Source organism: Capsella rubella, unplaced genomic scaffold, assembly GCF_000375325.1.
Source record: "Capsella rubella cultivar Monte Gargano unplaced genomic scaffold, Caprub1_0 scaffold_5, whole genome shotgun sequence".
In the NCBI taxonomy this organism is placed as follows: Eukaryota; Viridiplantae; Streptophyta; class Magnoliopsida; order Brassicales; family Brassicaceae; genus Capsella; species Capsella rubella.
The window spans coordinates 665,615-689,007 of record NW_006238919.1 but is presented as its reverse complement, the minus strand read 5'-3'; the positions used below and the strand labels follow the sequence as shown (position 1 = coordinate 689,007).

Genomic DNA, 23,393 nt, shown 5'->3' with positions numbered 1-23,393 from the left:
GGTTTCTTTGTTATGGTATTTTCTAGCTTAATCATACTTAAAAGACATCTCCTTTATTTGGTTAAATTTGAGCTTCGTCCTCCTCTGTAACTTGAGTTTTTTTTATTTTTTATTATCTATCAATATCAAATCTATGTTTCTTTTTAACGAAGGTACGGACACCTTTTCTTACCAAAAAATATAAGTTCGAATAACCTAATTAACATGTGTAAGAGATGACAAAAAAATTAACATATGTAAGCTTTAAGTCAAATAATATGGTCAATACTGAATTATGAGTGAAGAAGATGGTTGCTCAGTTGTTCTATTACGATTAAAGACATAACTTATAAACTGCTTTAGTTGTTTTCTATACGTTTCGTCGAGTAATATTACTACGTACCAAAAGGTACTTATTTTCAATGGCCATAACAAGTTAACAACTTTTGATGATCCACCGTCTTGTTATATCAATCGATGTTAATAGTGATTAGTTAAGCATCGAACAAACTTTTTTTTGTCTTCACAAAGAAAAGCAAATTCTATTGCTCGTAGCTTTGTTGAAAATAAATAGATCCTCTAAAATTGTTGTCACCTCGTGATTGTTATGTTTTTTATAGTATGTGTGTTCTTATTTAATAAAGCTTTCTTATGTTGTTTGATATAAAACCAGTTTGTTTAAATTATATAGTAAGAACCCGAAACAAAACCGAACCCGAACCCGAAAAACCCGGCCCGAACCCGAGTCCGCCCAAAAATATATATATACCCGAATGGGCTTTAGAAGTCTAAAACCGAAAACCCGAAAAGCCGAAAAGCCCGGCCCGAACCCGAACGGGCCCCCGAACGCCCAGGGCTATATACTACAATGATTATTATTGATAATCCATATTTTAATTAACTTTCAATTCGGTGAACATTTATTTATGGAAAACATTTATATCAAACTATATCATGGTAATTTAATCCGTGACTATCATCATTCCAACCCTAACTTAGTTGTATTATATGCAATATTGATCATATCTATAAAGTTTGAACCATTTGAAGATGACGTTAACCTCCATTGGATTCCAATATGATATCGAATCAGATGGTAAACTATATAGTTGTATGAGTAGAGGAAGTAAGTAGGTAGGTCATAGGTTATATAATATTTTTATAAAACCAAAAAATAATAGAGTTAAGTTGAGAGAGCCTTTGCTTTGATGTCTGACACATTCTCACCAAATCTGAGACAGTCTTCTCCATTCCCATGACTTTGACCATTATTCGTCTTCTTTAGTTGTTCAGAATATATAATAGAATATCAAGAACTAAAAATGTGTATATCAATCTTTTTCTGTTCTATCTAATTTCGCAAAACCAAATGAAACATCTCTACCGACAAAATGTTTGGACCGACAAAAAAAGTTTGTACCTATCCACAATAGATAACACACACACATATATATGATCAGTTTAATATATTCGTATAGCTCCTACCAGATTATGAACTGATTCCAAAAGGACCAAAACACTTATTGTATACAAACACACATATATATGATCGTGGTTGATGAAGTCTTTTGCGTCATTGCTAAAACATACTGGTGGAATACAGTCACGTTTTACGAGTCATTTGTTTTACACACAATGTGTGTGTGTGTGTGTATATAGAGTGGGATGGGCAGTGTGGAATCTTATAGCAAAAAGAAAGAAAAAAATGATGGAGGCTTGATTTAAAAATTTGTCACTGTAAAGCGAGAAAGAGAGAGGTCTCTCAACTTTCGATAAAGATGAATTACTTGCAGAATTATATCATATGGTTTTAAAACCTTTAAGCCACATGCATGGCCACATTTGCGTACGTATATACAATATAAACACACTTCAACTTTATTATATTATTATATATGTTATCATAGTTTTATACGTATACATATATGTACGAGTACGACGTCCGGTCATGTACATATTCCTACGTCAAACTCAAATGCATGCATTGCACGTAATATGCGAGAAGTAAATGTGGATTTCTAATAGTTAGACGTTCATATTCTTTTTGTAAACCAATAAAGTATTTTTGGATTTCGACACTTTATTATTGGCACAAATACTTGGTCATATGCATTTCAACAAAAAATAAATCAATCTGGTCTGCAGGTCAAGTACTGGTCAAACTGACAACCAAACCTTAAATTGTGAACTTATGTCCTATATCATGTTCTTATTCGTTCTTAATCCGACAAGTTTCTACATTAAGATTTTTAAAATAGTGTGTTTTTTTTGCTAAATTTAGTGGTTTTCAGTTAATATCTAAGTTATTAATAACATCAATCATCAACACAACACACCCACACACACACATAACATAGCCAAATATTATTGGATCTAAAGTTATAATTATAATAATTTAGGCCCAATTAACGAAAACTAAATTTCATCAAGCAAGGGGCTAATTAAGAATAAGATAAGCTGATATGCATCGGATTCCTAGAAGCTTGTGGTCATAGGGAGAGCGTGCATGGACAAAATCTTATTTTAAAAGCCAAATACGTAAAAAGATTTAGAAAACAAACAAAATACGAAAGAAAGAAAGAAAGAAGAAAAAAAGGGTTAGGGTTTAAGAAAAGTCGGGTTCAAGTTTCTAAAGTGAGGCGCCCACACGGTTGTAATGTAGGAATCCCAAGCATTTCAACATAATCTACAATTTCAATTTTGACATTTTATTTATTTATTTCAGATTCTACGAATGATCATATTCTTTTCTTTGCACACGTACGTGTGGCAAATTTACTAATTTGTCTTATAATATTCTTTTTGCTTTTCATGGGAACAAAATTGTTATAGCATGATAGTTTTTTTCCTTTGTGAATATCATCATCGATCGCTACTGTATGTTTTTCTTTTTATTTTATTTAATTGAATAAAAGTGTTTTCTTTCTAATATTGTGTGTAAGTTTATTACTGAATTTTCATTTTCAATGTTGTCTTTATTTTATGTTTTAGTTAACTTTGCACAAAGACAATGAATGGGTTCGAAAAAATAACAAAAGATAAAAAAAAACTAATGATGATAAGGGAGCGGCCTATTACCCAAATCAAGAGCTAGCATACCTTATGTAGTAGATAAAAAGTGTATATAAAATTCCATTTAATATTTTTGGTCAAAAGATATCAAATTTTATTACAAAGTACAATGGAAAATAAAATTTCGATTAGTTAATTTCTTTCTAGAAACCTTTCTGCTTTAACATTTGTCCATATATATAAATATCAAACGGTTGAAAAAATAAAATATATGTAATATCGACTTTAAGGACATATATAAGTTTTTGGTCTTATCCAAGTTTCTCGTTCTTTTTGTTAACAGTTTTATGTTCTAATCAAATGTCTAACTAATACCTCATACATATTTAAAACATATATACTCCATTGATCCTAGTAGTATAGAGTGATTAATGGGCTATGATCATCATTATTTAGCCACCGTATTATTGTATTATGAAACCTTTTGAACTTGTTATAAAGCGTTTCACGTTTCTCACGAAATAGCTGATTATTTCAGCTACATAATAATAATGGACTAGTGGAACAATTCATAGTCATCCAATACCTTATATGCTTTCAATATATGTTTATTTAAAAATCAACGTAATGTGATTAGTTTTCATGAATAATATATCATCACAGGACCACGTATTCAAAAAACCACCATGACATCTCATAACTAGCTCCGTTATTTATCATCAAACCCTAAAAAACAATCACAACGTAAAACAGTATATAATGACGTTTTTTCACTGTTCTATGGACATTTCATTTATCAAAAAGTTAAGTTACTCTAAATTATGTTGTGCAACGTCAACGTGGCGAGAGCTAAAGTGGGAACACAACGGAACACGATGATACGTGGGTCGAGCTGATTGGAGTAGAGGCCGCTCTGCTTGGTATGATGAGATCATGTTAAAGAAGATGAAAGTAGAAAAAGAGAGAGCACACAACATACATCTTTCATTCTATTAAGCATTTTTATATGTACTAGTATATACACACAACAGTAAATAAAAAACTATAAATCTCTTTTGGAAATTGGGCCATTCCTCCAACAACAAAACCTATCTATTCCCACTTAACATTAGTTCTGTTACATAACCAATCATTTCAATATATATGGATTAAGCTTTTTCTAATAGTCGTTTTTTTACTCACTAGTTTTTGCCACCATCTTCACTGGACCACTCCCTCATCAAACCAATAGAATAGTAGACAGTGATTATCCACAAATATGTAATATCTCATTAGCTACATCTTAAAAAAATAATTGAAGTAACTTAATTAAAAACTAAAACAATATTTTTGAATTATATTGTTAAGTTAAAAAATAATCTATCTTATCTTGTCACAATACAAATAAGCTATCTGCTCTATATTTCTTGTGGTTAGAGTTGCAAAATACATATATTGTTTACATATAGTTGTTAATAAAATGTGGACTCACCATTCATTCTTTTCTTCCTTTATATTTCTTTTGATAAGCATGCTAAGTAGACCATACCATAAATAGTGTTCCTTTTATTTTTTAAGGGGGAGAGAATGGAACTCTTTAGAAAACAGCAATAAATATGCGACCCTATTTAGTTTATCAGTGTTTTTTAAAGAAATGTGTGGGGGATGAACAAGGCAATAGCCTTGCTGCAAAGTCAATATTTTTTGCTGCAAAGTCCATAAGAGTTGGCCATAGCCTTGGGAAAAAAAATTCAATCAATCTCTTTCCACATTTCCTTTATATTTCCAATTTTATCTTTCCACTCCTCCCATCATCAATATGATCAAACCCACTAGCCATAACCATGAAATGTATGAAATATCTATTTATACAATAGTTTAATATGTGTATATATATGTACCAACATGTATGATGTATGGCATACCAATATTAATGTAATGAGTGATAATCTTAATTAACCGAGATAGATTGCTACGAAAACCCTAAAGTATACAATTAATTGATGTGAAATTAATAAACTATAAGTAATTAAGTTGTATAAAAAGAAGAGCATGTACGTATATGTAGTTGGGTGTTGGTAAAGTTGCATTACATATGTTTAGAAAACAGGAAGCTACCAATAATTTATCCAATGAGAATATTATGTAGAAATGATGAGAAACAAAAAAAATGTTCGATCTCTTTCAAAGTAGAGCCCAAAATCCACACAATATGACAAATTTTTGTGGCATAAAGAATTGAGAACGACCCATGTTATGGAGGGAATCCTTTCTTTCTTTCTATCCCTTATTTTTTTCTTTCACAATCTACTTTAATTTTGAGTAGTTACAATTATAAATATATAATTTAAGTATATATATATATATATATATATCATTTACCATTAATTGGTTTTGAATGTTTATAATTATTTTAATAAATCATACATACGTAATAGATATATATTATAAGCCAAGCCATTAACCCGTTTTATGTTTTATTTAGTTCTTTATATTTGATTATTTTTGTTTCTACATATCCAAAGAGCTTATCGATTTCAATGTTACAAAATTGATAAATTAATTAAAACTTAGTTGAACTATGATTAGCTTACAGTTTATATCGTACTTAGTTGATGATTTCAACACAGAGTAAAAGAGAGAAAGCACAACAAATTTATATTCATGTGAAACATTTACTTTTTGTAAAAGTTTTTAAAAATATTTCAAAACATGCATATTTCGAAAGGGGGAACGAATATAGTGTAAAGACTATAACTTTGTTGGCAGATAGAAAAAGAAAGAAAAATGTAAACTTTATATAGTGTAACAAAAAAAAAAAAATGTGATAAAATGAGAGAAGAAGAAAAGAGTGAACTTTTATGCATTGGGTTCCATTTTTATATCATAGAGTCGGCCTTTTTGTGGCTGCTTGTGGGCCTAGCTTTCTCATTTCACCGACCTCTTTTTTTTACTTCCATTGCATCTCTACTGTGTATATATATATTTATAATAACGTATATGTACTATTCACAACATTTGTCAAACTTACACGTTTTTTTTTTTATAATGATTTTTAGAAAACATAGGTCGTGTGACATGCATGTTGTTGTTATCCAGTTATGGAATCAATGAGAAAAGGTTCAATGAAAAGAACACGAGCAATGACTTTAGGGTTACTGTGGAACGATCGAGTCCAACGTCAAGGCGGGAGGGTCTTTGATTTGGATTGTGATAAAGTCCAACGTTGGTTCTAGAGAAATTGATGAGAATTGCAGGAATAAACGGAACAAATAAATACAAAATCTATAGTAACAATGTACAAATAGATGCACTTTTGTTTTTGTAAAACTGCCATATATATCCACATCGCGTCGGATACATACAAATCGTACGTATAAGTTTCAAAAACGAAAGACACACATGTATGTATGTATAATGTAAATGTACGCGTGCTTTAGTATATTTATACATACATGATACATGCAGGACGACAAATTTTTACATGTGGGATGCTTACATCATCATTCCACCAAATATTTTATATATTAGTTATATATATATATTTATTCTAATTCTATACGATTATCTAATTTCGTCGTGTCCACCAGTTTTCAAGTAGCATACCAAATAAAATATAGTAAAATCATCGAATTAAATAAATTTGTAAACCTTATTGATTTTAGGGGTATATGATGATTTTTAAGTACCAAATAGATTTTCAAAAAACCATATTTATCGACCAGTTTCAAGTACCAAAGAGATTTTTAAACAATGTAGCCGATTTAGAACCATCTCACATACTCTTCTTTTTTTTTTAATAATTTTTTTCTATTATATTGTTTGGAAGTACTTTTTTTTTTTGGTCGCAATTTGGAAGTACTTTCTATTAAATATTTTCTACAACAGTTATTACGTCTTACACATTATAACTTTTTCATACTGAAAAAAATAAAAATGGAAAAAATAGACATTAAAGAAGAAGTAAATAATTATTAATTAACTACAAACTTGTAAAAAAACAGTGATTTGTCAGAGAGCTTCGCTGTCTTAAAAATCCGTTATGACTGAACTGATGACTGAATCTCAAATCTCAAAACATTGTCACGCGCTCAAATCTCACGTGCACTCCAAACTTTCCGGTCAAACTTGAACTCCTAACTAATCCCCCCAACTAATTTATTTACAGTAGTTTGTAAGCAAAACTAGACTAATTAATTATCATTATTAGTTAATTAATCTCTTATCCCATGGATGGCATTACCCATACTACACCACTACCATAAGTCCAAGTCACACTTATATATATATATTTTAAAAGCTGATATCTCATTCTCTCTATTTTTTTTTGGGTTTAATAATGGTTTGAAGCTCGTATTTGCATGGATGATTATTTTTCAAAACTCTAAATTATATTATATAAAAAAAATTGTTGAAAAAAAGACACGAAAGAATTGAAACGAAAAGGAATGGTCGATGGTTGAGTCACGTAAATTGTCGTATACTCTCTCTCTTTTTAACAAAACAACAACAACAACATTGTCAAATCTCCTATTCCAATAATTGTTGTCCAGAAATCCAAATTTCATTTTATTCATTTATTTTTTATACATTATATTTAAGATAATAAAAATGAGAGTGAGAAGTTCTTTTATACTATTTGATATATTATCATCATTGTAATGTAATATATATATATATATATATATATAACTTATCAGTAGATTAAATTAGATAAGAGAATCATAAAAAGTAATCATATTCCCCACGAAACTCTAGACACACCGTAATAGTATAATAAAAATGACCACGTTCGTTTGTGTGTAACTTAAGGCAAGTTTTTTGAAAACATATACTATACTTTTTTTTTTTGTTATTCATGTATTCTTTATTCTCTCCTTACACATTCGTCATATTAGATCTAAATCTTCACATTTAACCCCCAAAAAAGAAAAATATTATTTAACATTCGTAATCATTAAAAATATATACATAGAGAGAGGAAGAAGAAGGGGCAATAAATTATGGTTTTATAGAGTGGTGACTGGTGAGGTGAGAGTAGACACATGGATTTCAGCGTTATACAATTTTTCAAACTTCACTCCATGCCCGCGCACTAACACACCCATCAATCCATACGTTGGGCCTTTCTCTCTTTCTTTGCATTTTCTTTGTGTGTGTGTGTGTGAAAATAAAACCTAGAGACTAGAGAGAGAGAGAGAGAGAGAGAGAGAGAGAGAGTTCAAAAAAGGTATCATGTGAAGAGGAGAGAGAGAGTAATGTGATGAGTTCAAATTCATTTTCTTATAGTTCCAAACATCCAAATTAGAGTCTTTATTACTACTAAATGAATCCAAACTGTTTATGAATCCGTTGAATTGAGGAAATTTTCAAACAATCCCCAAAACATTTCACAGTTTTGGGAAAAAATTCTCTACTTTTTTTTTTCTTTCTTTAAGAATCTCTTTCCCTTTTACCGTTTTCGTCCAAATTCAATCTCCCTTGAAAGTTTATAAAACCATAATTTTTTTTTGCCGAGTAGTAGTAGTGATGAAACAAAAATGACTTCTTTTTAATAAAATCAAAAGTTTAGGGTTTTCGATTTCTCCTTTTTAATAAGTTTTCTGGAAAAAGTTTGGGTTTTTATTTCTTTTGCCGGATAAGAAAAAAAAAAAAAAAAGGTTGGAGGGGTCTCTCTGGTTTTGTGTGGGATAGAGATAGTTTTTGGGTGTTATAATAAAGGAGAAGGAGCGTCGAAGCAAATAACATTAGACTAAGATTTTTTACAGACGAGAGCGTCAGAGAGAGAAAAACAAAAACTTTTTAATGGAAGAGACAACGAAGCAGAACAACAACACCAACAGCAACAAGAAGAAGAAGGTTGTTGTTAATACCGATGATTCCAAGAAGAAGGAGCGTCATATTGTTACTTGGACTCCTGAGGTCTCTCTCTCCCTCTCTATTTATATCTAATCGTCCCATCAATCTCTGACTGTGTTCTGTAATCGAACTTTAGTATTGATGAATCTCTCTGTTTTGAGTATTTTCAGGAAGATGATATACTAAGGAAGCATATCAGTGTACATGGAACTGAAAAGTTTGTGTTTTTTTTTCGTTTTCAATTTCTGGGTTAAGTTTCTGTTCTATTGGGTTGATTGATTCTGATGAAAAGTTTTGATTTTGATTGTTGTTGTTGATTGATATTAGTTGGGCGATCATTGCATCCAAGTTTACTGATAAGAGCACAAGGCAGTGTAGACGAAGGTTTGGTTACGTCTATCTGAAATCAAGATGATTGTTTTTTCTAATGTGGAGTTTTTGGGTGTTTGATCTGACTGTGTGGGGTTTTTGATTTATTGCAGATGGTATACTTACTTAAACTCTGATTTCAAGAGAGGAGGTTGGTCCCCTGAAGAAGATACACTTTTGTGTGAGGTTAGGCTTCTGTTTTTTTTTTCTATCCTTTTCTATCAAATACAGATGACGAGATTGTAGACTTTGTGTCTGATCTTGTGTGTGTTTGGTTTTGAAGGCACAGAGATTGTTTGGGAATAGGTGGACTGAGATTGCAAAAGTGGTCTCAGGCAGGTATATTGGAACGAAGAAAGATTAAAGCTTTAATAGTGAATCAAGTTATTTTGGTTATGAAATTAGAGAATTCATTTTTCTTCTTTGTGGTTTGTGTAGAACGGATAATGCTGTGAAGAACAGGTTTACAACACTGTGCAAGAAGAGAGCTAAGTATGAAGCCATGGCTAAAGAGAACAGTATTGGGTGTTGTGTAAACTCTAACAACAAGAGATTGTTGTTCCCAGATGGTATTAGTACACCACGAAAAGCTGAAAGTGAATCTCCTCTTACTAAAAAAATGAGGTGAGAACCTTGATTTGGTTTCTCCTTTTGGGGGCAATTGATTGATCCAAAGAAGAAAGCTTTTTGAACTGTTCTGTTGACATATGATGTTCATGTTCATTATCCAGGAAAAGTCACATTCCAAATCTTACAGAGATCAAGAGCTATGGGGATAGATCACATATAAAGGTTGAATCGGCTATGAATCAACAGAGTAGACCTCCATTTTCTGTAGTAGCCCACAATGCCACAGGTATTGATGGCACAAAAGAGCAGAAACAAACAGGCAATGCCAAAGAGAGTGATGGTGCGCAAAACTCTTCTTGATGTTGCTTATTCTGGGAAATAGTTGCTAGAGCATTAGTAAAGATGCAAACATACAGAGTCTTATTCAAAAATTGTGTTTCTGGTACATAGGTGGGGATAAAGGTACCCAAGAGGTGTTTCTTAAGAAGGATGATTCAAAGGTGACAGCTTTGATGCAACAAGTGGAGCTTCTCAGTTCATTGGCACAGAAAGTTAATGCAGACGACACAGATCAAAGCATGGATAATGCCTGGAAGGTAAACAATGCGCGGCCCTGCTGTGATTCTCGACTCATTTTGCTCTTTAACTTCTGAAACTATGAGTCAAAAATTGAACTCAATCTTACACGATCCTTTGTGAGCTTTCTAATAGCGGAAGCAATTGCTGTTTTTCCTAATATTTCCAGGTCCTACAGGATTACTTGAATAAAAGCAAAGAAAATGATTTATTCAGATATGGAATCCCAGATATCGATTTCCAACTCGAGGAATTCAAAGATCTTGTTGAGGACTTGAGGAGTAGTAATGAAGATAGTCAAACATCTTGGAGGTTAGAATCTTTGTATTGTTTCTTTCATATGAATGATTGTGATTTCCGATCAACTAACAGCATTAATGTCACTTATAGGCAACCTGATCTCCATGATTCACCAGCAAGCTCTGAATATAGCTCAGGATCAACTGTCATGCAGCATTCTTCTGGTGATAAAACCCAACAACCCATGTCTGATACTCAGACAACATTGCAGAAACAAGATGAGGGGGAGTTACTACAAGCTAAAGGGATTGTGTCTGATGCAACGGTAGAACAAGTGGATTTACTCACAACATGTCAGGATGTTCTAAAGAACCCTAATGAGATTGTGCCCATGACGTGTGACGAAGAGTTTAACTCCCCTGTCCAAGTCACTCCTTTGTTCAGATCTTTAGCAGCAGGCATTCCAAGCCCACAATTCTCTGAAAGTGTAAGCTTGCACATAAACTAACTGCACTGCAGATTTTTTATAAGAAAAGAAACCTGATGAATCTGTTTCTGCAGGAGAGGAGCTTTCTGCTAAAAACACTTGGTGTCGAGTCCCCATGTCCATGTCCAAGTGCTAATCCTTCACAACCACCTCCTTGCAAAAGAGTCCTTCTCGATAGCTTGTAAACCAGACCAAAACCAGTCCCTCTAAACCAAAAAAAATACCATCCCTAAAACCGCAGTTATGTCCTCATGGAGGTGGACATAACTTGCATTTCATCCCTCTTTTTGCTTAGATTTTTCTTCTTCATAGATTTGCAGCCATATCGGCCTGAAAAGTTTTAGTGAAGCGGGCGTGCCATGATCTGCATTGTTTCTTACCTTCCCCCTCAGTGTTTATAATCTAGAATCCTAGAATGTTAAAGGTAACATTTCTAAGTCTAGACCCATCTCAGAAACTGAGTTTCTCTCTCAGATACTCAGGGATTCCCAATATTTGCTCACTCATTAGGAGAGTTTTCTTTTCATCATCATACTCAAAAGCCATTTTCATAAAAAGGCTTAAAAGTATGAGTTTTTTCTTCCATTCATGATTTGTGTGTCTAAGAAAAATTCTTTCGTTATTTGTCCTCCCTCTTTCAAAGGTCAGACCCAGATACATAATCCGGGTCTTTCCTCCTCCCATGAATTCTTGATTTGTTGTTTTCGTAATTCTCTGTACAGAACCTAATATTGTTTACATAAAAAAAAAATAGAGCTTTTGTTTCAGAGTGTAAACTAAAGGAAAAAAAGAAGAAAAAACAACTTCAGAGAGGCATGTCGCCTTTCTATATACACAGTAATGAAAAATACACAGAAGAAAAAGAAAGAACAAAGATTTTTCATATGGTTTTGGAGTAAAACAGAGAAGAAACAGGGAAGAAATTTTCCTTGAAGTTTCTTCCTTTTTGGTAGTGCAACTTCTCCTCATAGGTATGAGAAGAAGAAGATAAAAAGAAAAACACAAAAAAAAAAGAGAGAAATTTTTGTTTGTTTGTCATAAATCCTTTCTCTTTGTTCCCTTCTCAGAAGAATCATGTGATTTGTAAAGAGATTATAATATGAGTGGAAATGAATTGATTTTGGTGTGAATTATATAATGTTTCATTATTATTATAAACGTACCTATGTTCTCAAGATCATCTTCTCCTTCGTCTGTGATTGTGATTATAGTTGCAGAAGAAAAGAACTCAAAGAGGTAATACTTAGTTGGATCTGGATCTGCTTCTCTATAAATGGGAGCTGTTTTAAGTGTTGGTTAGTGGAAGACAAAACGTAATCATCACTTTCTTTCTACCTTTTCTTTTTAATTTGAATTTTTCAACCTCCATTTTCCTTTCTACTGTTCTAATCCAGGTTTTAGTTGGTTGTCTTCAAAATTGTACCATACCGGTCGATCAGAATTATAACCATAACAATTATTAAACCAAATTCTTACTAAACCGCTAAAACCAGTGATCTAAGCTGAATGTCAAAAGTCTGCTGAACTTCCAAGTTTACAAAACTCAATCTCCAATCATATAGTGTTTGTTTAATTAGTAATGTTACCATAGGTTAATCACTAGTTTTACAATTAACTAATCTGGTTGAGACTCACTGTATGTTTCGGTTGACTAGAGAGACAAGGAGAAGTATAAACAACTAAGAATAGCTGAAAAATAATTAGAGGAAACAAATGCATTCTTCAGCTCTTTTGCTTCTTCTTCTCCATTTTCTGCAGTTTTCTCCATTTAAGATAAATCTGATATGACAAACCACCAAAGACCATCGAAACACAACCCCATTGCTTCAACGACAATGGATTTCCGCTCATTACTGACGACACAACGATGCTAACAAACTTCCTCGTCGTGGTTATGGTCGTGTTAGCTAGTGACCCGAAGTTACTTATTGTCATGAAGATGAAGTTTTGTCCCACTGCACCGCATAGACAATACTTTAGAATGTCCCATGCTGCTTCCGGGTGTATCTTGCAGAACTGAATTGCTTCGAATCCAATCCCTTGCGGCAATCCAAACATGTAGATCATGTTGTATATTGTACCCCATAAGTTCATTCCCAGCATTATGTCCCATGCTTCCGTTTTCGGGTACCTGTAAAGTTCCATTGTGTGGTCATTTGATAAAAGGATGGAAGATTATAAGTTTTGTGTCCAGATGCAATGTCGATCTATACATATATGTATATACCTTGAGGCAATGGAGTCTTGGGTGGCGTTTGTGAATCCGTCAAAGGCGAGGTTTAAGGAGCAAAGTGCATAGCCGAGGGGAGCATTTGGATGTGCTAGCTTGCTAATTGTCTTTGAGCTTGTCTGAAAAATTCAAACCAGAAGGTTAATTAATATGCTCTGATCAAAGTTCTTGAACGAGCAGATTTGCATACCTTAAGAAGAGCAAAGATGGAAACTCCTCCAGCGACAAGAAAGGTGCATAGGTATTCAGGAAATGTGTATCTTATTCCGTACACTAAAGTTCCCATCAACATAACTGCATCACGGAAAGAAAAGCATGAATGAGATAAACAGAGACATCTTAAAAAAGAAATGTGTAAGAAAGAGAGTTTGATGATCATCGTTTCGAGGAACTGACGGACTGAAGACTGCAATCTAAAAAATGATACCGTACCTGGAATCATTTTTGACGATTTTGCCAGGACCTGCAGCAAGCAAGATCGGAATTCAAGTATTCAAGCCACCATTTACCTAAGATATAGTTCAAAAGCTATATGAGTATTACTGATCAGGCAAATAGTTACCTGAGCTGGATAACTGATATACTTCAAGGCTTCGATTCCCATGGCAGGACCAATCGTGTTAGTAATTCCAGCACTCCAATACGTCCACCATGGTGCTCCGCCATTACCAGCGTTTGACCAAAGCTTGATCACTGGACATAATCAAATTGCACAAAATCCGACATTTCAGCTACATTTGTCTGTATTCGATGCAAAGACAATGAAGATCGAATTGGAAATGTGCTCACTTATATAAGACCAGACCAAACAGACTACACTTTGAGCCAAGTTCAAGAATGCAAGATGCTCAAACCTCTTCTCATCTGGACCGAATCTCTTCGTGGACCTAATCAAATAACGAATTTTTTCAGTCCATGGACGGTGAACAAGTTCCTCCAGCTTTATGTCTCTTCAAAATTCTAAGCACGGATTTTGAATACAAGTGCATTTTTCCAATGGATTAAGAATAAATTTCTGCATTGACGTCTCTTAAATTCCAACCACAGATTTCGAATACGGAAGTGCATTTGCAGACGAATCATGAGTTCATGACTCGGACTGTAAACTATCGCAACAACAAGCCGAATCGAGCAATGACGATGAAGAGAATCGAGCCGACCTAACAATTTACTTACAGAGTCTCCTGAAGAACGCCTTGGTAGATGTAGGCGGACCAGATCCCGGAGATACACAACGCCAACAGCAGAATTCGACGGAACCCGGAGCCATTTACCTCCATCGCCCTCCGGTAACGCTTCCACACCGCCGATGATTCCTCCGGCGTCGTTTCGATTCTGATTCCACTGATCCAATCGGAGAATCGCAAACTTAAATTGTTTATTTAGGATTTTGGAAGACGATGTTGTTGTTACAAAGGCGCGAAAATAGACGTCGATGTTCCACGTGGGAGCTATACACTGGACCGTCGATCTCACTTAACGTTTCTGATTGGTTCACGATGACGCATGTGTAAGTTTGGAGTGCAGCTCGTGAAATGGTTTCCGTCTCTGCAATAGAAAGAAAAACTACACGCCGTTTTCTTGTTGTAAAAACAGCACACTTGCCATTATAGTCTGCAACACGCTGGAAAGTTTCGGTGGCTGCTTTTCAAGTTGACCAAAAGCAAAGTCTTACCTCATCATTAAGGGTCTTTAATCGTTGATTTAGATGGAGTTTTCTTTTTTTAATCAATTTTTGAATTGTAATCACTATTTAAGTGTTTTAATATTGAATTATTCAGGGGACAAACCTGAATAAGAATTTATATCTTTCAACTAATGAATATTTTGATAAAATATTTACATTTTATAAAATCAAAGATGAGATAAGATATATACTTTTATCTAAAGGCAAAGATGATAATATTGTTGACAAAGGAAAAGACTAAAAGAAAGGTTGAAAGTATAAAATATGATAGCAAATAAAATAAAAAAGCACTCAAACACTATGTATTGTACATGGATCATGGATGGATATATATATAGATAATATGGTTGACAAAGATATATATTAGTAGAAGGTATTTGATATAGTCAAAAGATAACTCTCAACATGATTCTTTTTGTCGTGTTACTAGAAAACTATTCACATGCTTCCTGATTTCTTTTTCAACCTTAGGATATTTTTTTTGATACAAATCACTTGGTGTGATATACTGTACTTATGATATATCAAGTTGCAAAATACGGACATTTTTTTAAATGGCTATTTAATTGCCGACAAAAAAAAAGAGATGGTTGGTTTATACAATTATGGTCATCTGAGCGGCACCAACGGTAACAACCGTAAATGTCGTCACGTAAAGTAAACTTTCAGAATTGTAATCACTATATTATGATATGTTTTCGACAAATTTTAATGTTGTTGTGATCGTAGAAATATACTTTTAACTCATTTTTATATTCGTTTAGCGATTAAGATATTCCTATATAAAATTCCAAATTATTTTCTTCTTATTGTTGAGACTTAGAGTTTTATACAATTTTATCTGATAAATTATATTGCGAATATTGTGCCCCACGTGTCAGAGTGTAATATGTCCAAAAAAAAAAGCTCTTAGATGTGTCGGTCAAACGTAATGTGAAATTAGTTTTTGGGGTCAATGCATGGATGGGAATTATAAAGTTTCGATACACTTGAAATTTAAATATTCGTAAAGCGTGTTATCTCTATCATCCCTCCATTAACAGTACTTAAAACTCCTGTACCCCAATTTGTATTATAATTAGATAAAAATCTTTTACATTATCTACAAATTATTGGAATCTTTTACCAAAATTTTGTATTAGATTTTGATGCATCTTTTAGTAGTTTTTTTTTTGCTTTTGCTTAAAGGTTAATGTTAAAAAAAAAAAAAAAAAAAGACAAAGCTTTATCACAAAATCTGACGTGGATTTGCTGACGGAAGCAAAGACGTAGTCCAGATGGTCCAGATCTTTACGAAACTATCCCTTCTTTGGTGGCCGCATAATCCGTAAAGATTTGCCGAAAGCGAAGGTACAATAGTCATTTTACAGAGGAAACCACGGACCACGTAGAACAAAAGCCAAAAAGAGAGAGGGTAGAATCGTAATTAAATCCAAAAACCCCACACCACCACCACCATGACTTTTGTATGTATGGTGTGCTGTGCTTCTCTGTGATTCTTACATCTCTCACGTTCCTTCTTCTTCTTCTTCTTCTTCTTCTCTCATTCTCCAAATCATCATCCTCTTCTTCTTTTCTATTTTTTTTGATATAATTAATAATAAATATATTACAAATAATCTTATGCGCTGCAGATCAAACAAAGAAACATAGGTTTTTGTTCTTTTGATTGGTTTCGAAAAAAAATGGGTAATTGCTTAGATTCATCAGCTAAAGTGGATAGTAGCAGCCACAGTCCTCATGCTAATTCTGGTATTTTTTTCTATTTTTCAAATTTCTTCATACTTCTTAAAGTTTCTTCTTTTATCCCATTTTTCGTTTGCTTCAAGTTTCTGTTATTGTTCTTTTTTGGGAAATTTCTCCTTACTCTGTTCTCTAATGGTTTCTTCTCAGTTAACTTCCATATATTTGATTCCAAGCTAAATTTTTGACTTTTAAGATGGTGTTATCTATGTCTGACATCTTTAAAAATTAAACCTTTCGAATTACCCATCTCTGTGTATGATGATCTTGGGGTTTAATGTTGGATCAGGATTGATTTAATATGGTTGGATTGCTCAATGTGCAAATTGAATTTGAAATAAAGTAATGATTTTTCGTTTCGAGTCTGACTTTAGATACTTTATTTGGATCTATTTTTAGCTTCGTCGAGCTCAAGAGCTTCTAGCAAGACAAGTCGTTCCACAGTTCCTTCAAGCTTAAGCATAAACTCTTACAGCAGTGTTGAGTCTTTGCCTACACCAAGAACAGAAGGAGAGATTTTGTCATCACCAAATCTTAAAGCTTTCACCTTTAACGAGCTCAAGAACGCTACGAGGAATTTTCGACCCGATAGTCTTTTAGGTGAAGGAGGTTTTGGTTATGTCTTTAAAGGATGGATTGATAGAACAACGTTAACTGCTTCAAAACCCGGTTCTGGGATCGTTGTTGCTGTTAAGAAGCTTAAGACTGAAGGTTTCCAAGGTCATAAGGAGTGGTTGGTATGTCTTTGTTTCTCTTATTTATTTTGATCATGAATTGTGTTGAAAACATTGTTTGTTGACATATCTTTTTGGATTTGTTTTGGTTTCAGACGGAAGTGAACTATCTTGGTCAGCTTAGTCACCCAAATCTTGTCAAACTAGTTGGGTATTGTGTAGAGGGCGAAAACAGGTTACTTGTATATGAGTTCATGCCAAAAGGAAGCTTGGAGAATCATCTTTTTAGACGTATGTGAAACCTGTGATTACCAAAGCAAATCCTTTTCAGAATCAAACACATCTTATCTTCTTAATACTTTGATTTGTAATCCTTATAAAATTGTTTTCTTTTGTTGCAGGTGGCGCTCAGCCACTTACTTGGGCAATAAGGATGAAAGTTGCAATAGGAGCAGCCAAGGGGCTTACTTTTCTTCATGACGCAAAATCACAAGTGATATACAGAGACTTTAAAGCTGCTAACATTCTACTTGACGCTGTAATAAACCCGAGAAACCTGATTAGTCCAACACCTTATTCGGGATTTCACTTCATTTCTAACCAACTTCTATATCGATCTTATTCGCAGGAATTCAACAGTAAACTTTCAGACTTCGGTCTAGCTAAAGCAGGTCCTACTGGTGACAAGACTCATGTGTCCACGCAAGTCATGGGTACTCACGGATATGCTGCCCCGGAATATGTAGCAACAGGTGAGAAACTTTGGCTTTAGCTTTAAACCTATCCACTTCAAATACATTTGTCTTTGCTTTAAAAGTGTTGGCCTTTACTTCAAAAACATTAGCCTTTTGGCGCTTTATCTCTATAACATTGGCTTTTTGCGTCATATGCTTATAGCCTTCTCTGCAAAAGAACTTTAGCACTTTGGTTCAAAGGCTTTTGCCATTGCAGCTTATACACTTCACTTTTTTTTAAACTCTTTGGCTCAAATTTAATTTTCGTCTACAGGTCGATTAACTGCTAAGAGCGATGTATACAGTTTTGGTGTGGTGCTACTGGAATTACTCTCAGGACGAAGAGCGGTGGATAAATCAAAAGTGGGAATGGAACAGAGTCTAGTGGACTGGGCAACACCGTATCTTGGCGACAAGCGAAAGCTCTTTAGAATAATGGACACAAGATTAGGCGGTCAGTATCCTCAAAAAGGAGCATACACAGCAGCTAGTCTTGCATTGCAATGCTTAAACCCCGACGCAAAACTCAGACCGAAAATGTCAGAAGTTTTAGCCAAATTAGAGCAGCTTGAGTCAACTAAACCTGGAACTGGAATTGGAAACAGACCATCTCAGATTGATTCTCCAAGAGGTAGTAGTGGATCTGTTGTACAAAAATCTCCAAGGAGGTATAGTTATGATCGGCCTCTCTTAAACATAACTCCTGGTGCTTCTCCTTTGCCTACTCACAATAACTCTCCTCGTGTAAAATAGAATCACTGTAATAGTTTTATTTTTGTCTTTGTCTACTTTATGCTGCTCTGTGTGTAAAATGTGCTGTGTAACGGACGAAAGTTTCATTCTTGGCTCAGTTTATAAAATTTGGTTTCAATATTGTTTCACTGTTCCACATAGTTAAACCAAATTTCCAATATCCCAAATTCTGGCACTGGAATGGAAACAATATAGTCGATCATGATGATCTATCTTGTCTGTTTGTATGTTGGTCTGTGGGTATAATGAGTTTAGTCTGAAGGACGAAAGTTTTCAATCTTGGGATGTAATAAATTGGTTTGTGCTGAATTAAATTTGTAAGAAATCTCAATTTGTAAAATCCAACAACTGCAAATGATTAGAGACGATTTTTAAAGAAACTATTTACTCGAACCCTATTCTGTTTGTGAGACAAAGCATGTGAAAGTAAACTGAAGACAACATGTCAAAGACTCATGATGAGTCACTCATCACACCAAACCAAATCAAAACCAAACCAACACAAAACACACAGACAATCATAATAAAGAAAAACAGTTAAGAGTGATTCAAAAGGTTTCAGAGCTTTGTCCAACAGTGTAAGATGATGAGGATGCCTCTATGGATTGCTTTCTCTTTCTGTCTAAAAAAAGTTTCAGATCTTTCACCGTTTCCACTCAGCTTTCGTTGACTTGTCTGAAAGTAAACATGAATATAAAGTGTTAAAAAGATGTAGATATTTAAAGATTGAAATTATGTAAGAGACTTGTGTATACTCATAGCTTGAAACCTCTTACCACCAATGTCCTTGGAGGACGAAAACGACCTGTCACTGTTCATCGATCCTTTAGCTGAAGCTATGAGCAGTCTGTGAGCTCTTGGAGACATTGTACTCAGCTTACCATTGGCTGCAGGAGGAAGAGAGTGGCGCCTTGTTGTCACGTTTTTCTCAGGCTTCTCTTGAGTAATCCTTGGAGAACCTTGTCCTCTTATTCTTGCCTTTGCAGATGCAGTTGGAGCCATATAGCTCGGAATTTTTCGCCCACTTTGTGTAAGCCCATCGTCTTGATGATGATTCTCAATCTTTGCAGGCAACGAAGCTCGTCTATCGTTAGGCTTTGTGTTCTCAGAAGCAACATTTCCATTCTCAGAGCTAATCTGCCCGTCTGGCTCTTGGATTTCCTCTTCAGCTTTATCATCTCTCTCGGCAGTCTTGAGATCCTCTTGCTCCATGTTATCCAGAACCGGTGATTGCTCATCTTTATCAAGATTAGACTCTTTCGAAACTGTTTCAGGGATAAGGTTCATCTTTTCATCTTCAGGAGCATCTACTACAGCAGCTGAAACCTCATCGACAGACAATTCTTTCTGCACTGAATCAGCAATCTCTTTCTTCTTCTCAGCAGATTTCCGGGTAGCTTTCTCTATCCCATTAGAAAGCGAAGCCTTTTTTAGACTAATTCTAGGCTTCTCCTCTTTAGCCTCCACTGAGGACCGTTCTTTTATGGTGCTAGTACTCTTTCTTGAACTCTGCTTAGACTTGTCATTCTCAGTTCTCGAAAGTTCTTTACCAAGTGTGGAAGCCTTCCTCACAGTTCGTTTAGGCTTTTCGTTTTCAGTTGTAGAACGGTTACCGGAGCTATTTCCAGTAATTAAAGCACCGACTGGTTTCTTCACACCTCTCTTAAGTTTTCCCTTTTCCGTTTCAACTGCTTGAAAACTTCGCTTCTTTGTCTGAGATTTTGGTATCAGATTTTTAACCACCAGTGGACCAGGAGCCCAAACCTGCAACTGTGTCCAGCGTTCAAGCCACACCTTGGCTGAGTTAGGATTCTCAGGACTAAACTGCATCTTCAGAGGCAATGTCGTTGGTGATGAAACCAAAATCTGAAAATGTCACGGAAACAAATAATTATGAGCCTGTCAGAGAGCCACAAAGCAAAATGTTGATGTTACCTTATCAATCATGGAAAGCTTTGTGGGAATCTCCATCCAACTGTATGTGGTTCCTTGCAAAGTTTCAGAATCCTCGATTTCCTAATAGATAAAGGAAATTACAGTTCTGAAAGCAAATTCAAGGAGCAGTTATCAAAGTGGAATGTATAAAACTAACAGACATTGAATACCGTATTTGTTTTCTGAAGTTCAGCCCCGGTTTCTGAGGATCTAGCTTTCTTCCCGCGAACAAGCGCTTGTAACTTCACAATTCCCCAAATGCACGAGTAGGTAGCAACAGCTTGTCTTCTGACTAAGTGACCACGAATAACTGCTTGCACCCTTATGATACTTTTGAGGTTCTGATACTCTTCACGGGCCTTCACAAGTTAAGAAAACAACAAAGTATCAGCAAAATAAGACCCAATAAATCAATACATATAGAATAAAGAAAAGGAATTCACCTGATGAGCTCTGACAGCAGCTTGAACCTTTGTAGCAGCTTCTTCAAGCTTGACTTCTTCAGAGTCATTCCCTGACTCAAGATTCACATTCGATGCCTCCTCGCCTTCAATATCTCCACTTGGCTGCTTCTCAGGGACTACAACATCAGGAACTACTACAGTTTGAGTAGCTGCAACTTCTTCTGATGTAATTACAGGGGGTTCGGTAGGTAGCTTTGAGACATTACTATCCTTCACCCTGACTACAACCTCTTCCTTCTTTGCAGATCTCTTCCAAAACATGAACAATGTTTCTCATCATTTAATTTCCCAACAGAAAAAAAAACACAGTAAAAACCAGAACTTTCACTAACTTCTTACCAATTTTTCGCCTCCTTTCTCCAAACTCGATTTGGATGACTTCTTCCCAAGAAGAGACTTGATCCATTTACCAGGACTTGGAGTCTTTCCCATCTTTTCTAATAGCTACAATTAGAAACTCGCTACAAAAATAAAAAACCTGCATAAACAAAAAACACATTTTGTTTGTATAAGCCACACACCAGGTCCAAACAAAAACAAGGCCAATGGATTTTACAGTAGCAAAACTATGGAAACATCAATTTTACCTGAAGCTGAAACGTTTTATAAATATAAAATAATAAAAAATCTCAAACAGAAACCCTAGAAACACACACAAGACATAAATCAGAAAGATAGTAACCCTAACAGTTCTAAACAAGACGAACACAGACATCAACTATACAGTGATAAAGCATAAATCAAAAGAGAGACAGAAAAATAAAATAAAAGGTAACGAAAGCCAAAGGAACACATAGACCCATCACTTAAAGTGAACAAAAGCAGAGATTTTGACGATTACAAACTAAAACCCATGTAGACTTAGCGGGAAAACACAAAAAAAAACCTAAATTTCATATGAACAAATACCAGAAAAACTCAAAAACCGTATTTTTCGAGCAAAACAGAGATATAAAATCGAAAAGAGAGATACTTTATAAGCAAAATCAAAGAGTGGAAGAGGATGGAGTAACATTTTAGTAAATCAGATCTGAGTAGAAGAAATCAAAAAACAGAAACTTTTTTTTTTGTTGTTGTGTGAGGGTTTTTTACTAAAATGTGTAACAAGAAAAAAAAAAAGAATTTAAAATGTCAAATCTGAAACAGATTTTCACAATGTACCGAATCGTTACTGTTATGTTCTTCAAAAATTTGTTGTCTTTTCTGAGGCTCTTCGTCGGAGCAGTGACCTAAAAAAACCAAAAAGTGGTTACAGTCAGAAATTACACTCACCGTTTGTAATGTGAGGGAGAGAGGAAAACAAAAAAAAGGAGAGAGACGGAACTATAAAGATATGAAACGACTGCGTTCTACAGATGTTTTGTCAATGGGTTTATTAATGGGCCTATTTGTGGTATGAGCCCAATTGAGTGATTGTAGATTGCATTGGAATTTAGTGAAATATCTTTCTTTTTTAAGTTGGATTAATGATTTTTCAAATCGAGAATTAATGTTGTCATTATCGAAGTGGTTAGTCCGCTAATTTCCGATTTTGAAAGGCATTAACTGTTTCTTAATTACGTGTGTCTATCTTACTCCTTTCACTAACATAAGAAAAAATCATTTTTAGTTAATAATGAATTAAAAAAAAAATGTTTTCTAGGAGATTTTTTTTTTTAAATCCAACGTTTTCTAGCGGTTCTAAACAGTGTAAACCAATTAACCGCAATTTTCCACAAATTTAACTATTTATAGATGGTAACGGAAGAACCAATCAACAACTTATTTCCGCAAGTAAATTATTAATATAACTATTTTCTCAAAAAAAGAAAAATAGACAAATTGTTCAGAAAGTTAAAATATATTGTAATACATGGACTTAAAATGTGGTATATTTTGGGCCTAAATGTACTACTCCATAGACAGGCTAAAAGTTAGACATATGAAAAGTGTAGAAGCCCAAAAAATAAAGTTTTATTTTATTTTAAATAAAAATTTTAATAATTTCAGAGAAATATGGCAGTTGTGGAAAATATTAAATGAGACTTTCGCAGTGACGATTATTCCAAAGGTCTTTGCATGTGCTTGATCGTATAAAAATACATAAAATTTTATTATGTAAC

At 34.2% G+C, this 23,393-nt stretch overlaps 4 protein-coding genes across 4 annotated transcripts; 2 read left to right on the top strand and 2 right to left on the bottom strand.

Moving 5' to 3' along the window:
• The first annotated feature begins 8,605 nt into the window (after positions 1-8,605).
• Positions 8,606-11,838, top strand: LOC17886749 (transcription factor MYB88). The gene is made up of 11 exons (XM_006290944.2): positions 8,606-8,892; positions 9,000-9,046; positions 9,157-9,213; positions 9,312-9,384; positions 9,482-9,537; positions 9,637-9,822; positions 9,930-10,108; positions 10,219-10,364; positions 10,514-10,656; positions 10,735-11,071; positions 11,146-11,838. Exons 1-11 carry the CDS (start codon positions 8,776-8,778, stop codon positions 11,254-11,256), a joined length of 1,452 nt encoding a protein of 483 aa, XP_006291006.1. The 5' UTR covers positions 8,606-8,775; the 3' UTR covers positions 11,257-11,838.
• A 749-nt stretch (positions 11,839-12,587) lies between these two features.
• Positions 12,588-14,660, bottom strand: LOC17885626 (UDP-galactose/UDP-glucose transporter 1). Its single transcript, XM_023782682.1, has 7 exons — positions 14,478-14,660; positions 14,091-14,188; positions 13,864-13,994; positions 13,734-13,764; positions 13,492-13,595; positions 13,299-13,420; positions 12,588-13,202 (listed from the first exon to the last, which is right to left on the bottom strand). Exons 1-7 carry the CDS (start codon positions 14,579-14,581, stop codon positions 12,794-12,796), a joined length of 999 nt encoding a protein of 332 aa, XP_023638450.1. The 5' UTR covers positions 14,582-14,660; the 3' UTR covers positions 12,588-12,793.
• A 1,938-nt stretch (positions 14,661-16,598) lies between these two features.
• On the top strand, positions 16,599-19,014 carry LOC17887262 (probable serine/threonine-protein kinase PBL3). Its single transcript, XM_006291042.2, has 6 exons — positions 16,599-16,740; positions 17,131-17,468; positions 17,561-17,696; positions 17,807-17,943; positions 18,034-18,157; positions 18,414-19,014. The coding sequence occupies exons 1-6, from the start codon at positions 16,674-16,676 to the stop codon at positions 18,890-18,892; spliced, it is 1,281 nt and encodes a 426-aa protein (XP_006291104.1). The 5' UTR covers positions 16,599-16,673; the 3' UTR covers positions 18,893-19,014.
• A 233-nt stretch (positions 19,015-19,247) lies between these two features.
• LOC17886149 (protein IQ-DOMAIN 31) lies at positions 19,248-22,587 on the bottom strand. Its single transcript, XM_006290748.2, has 7 exons — positions 22,453-22,587; positions 21,631-21,769; positions 21,271-21,540; positions 20,998-21,186; positions 20,828-20,908; positions 19,669-20,758; positions 19,248-19,567 (listed from the first exon to the last, which is right to left on the bottom strand). Exons 2-7 carry the CDS (start codon positions 21,721-21,723, stop codon positions 19,536-19,538), a joined length of 1,755 nt encoding a protein of 584 aa, XP_006290810.1. The 5' UTR covers positions 21,724-21,769; positions 22,453-22,587; the 3' UTR covers positions 19,248-19,535.
• Between the last annotated feature and the right edge of the window lie 806 nt (positions 22,588-23,393).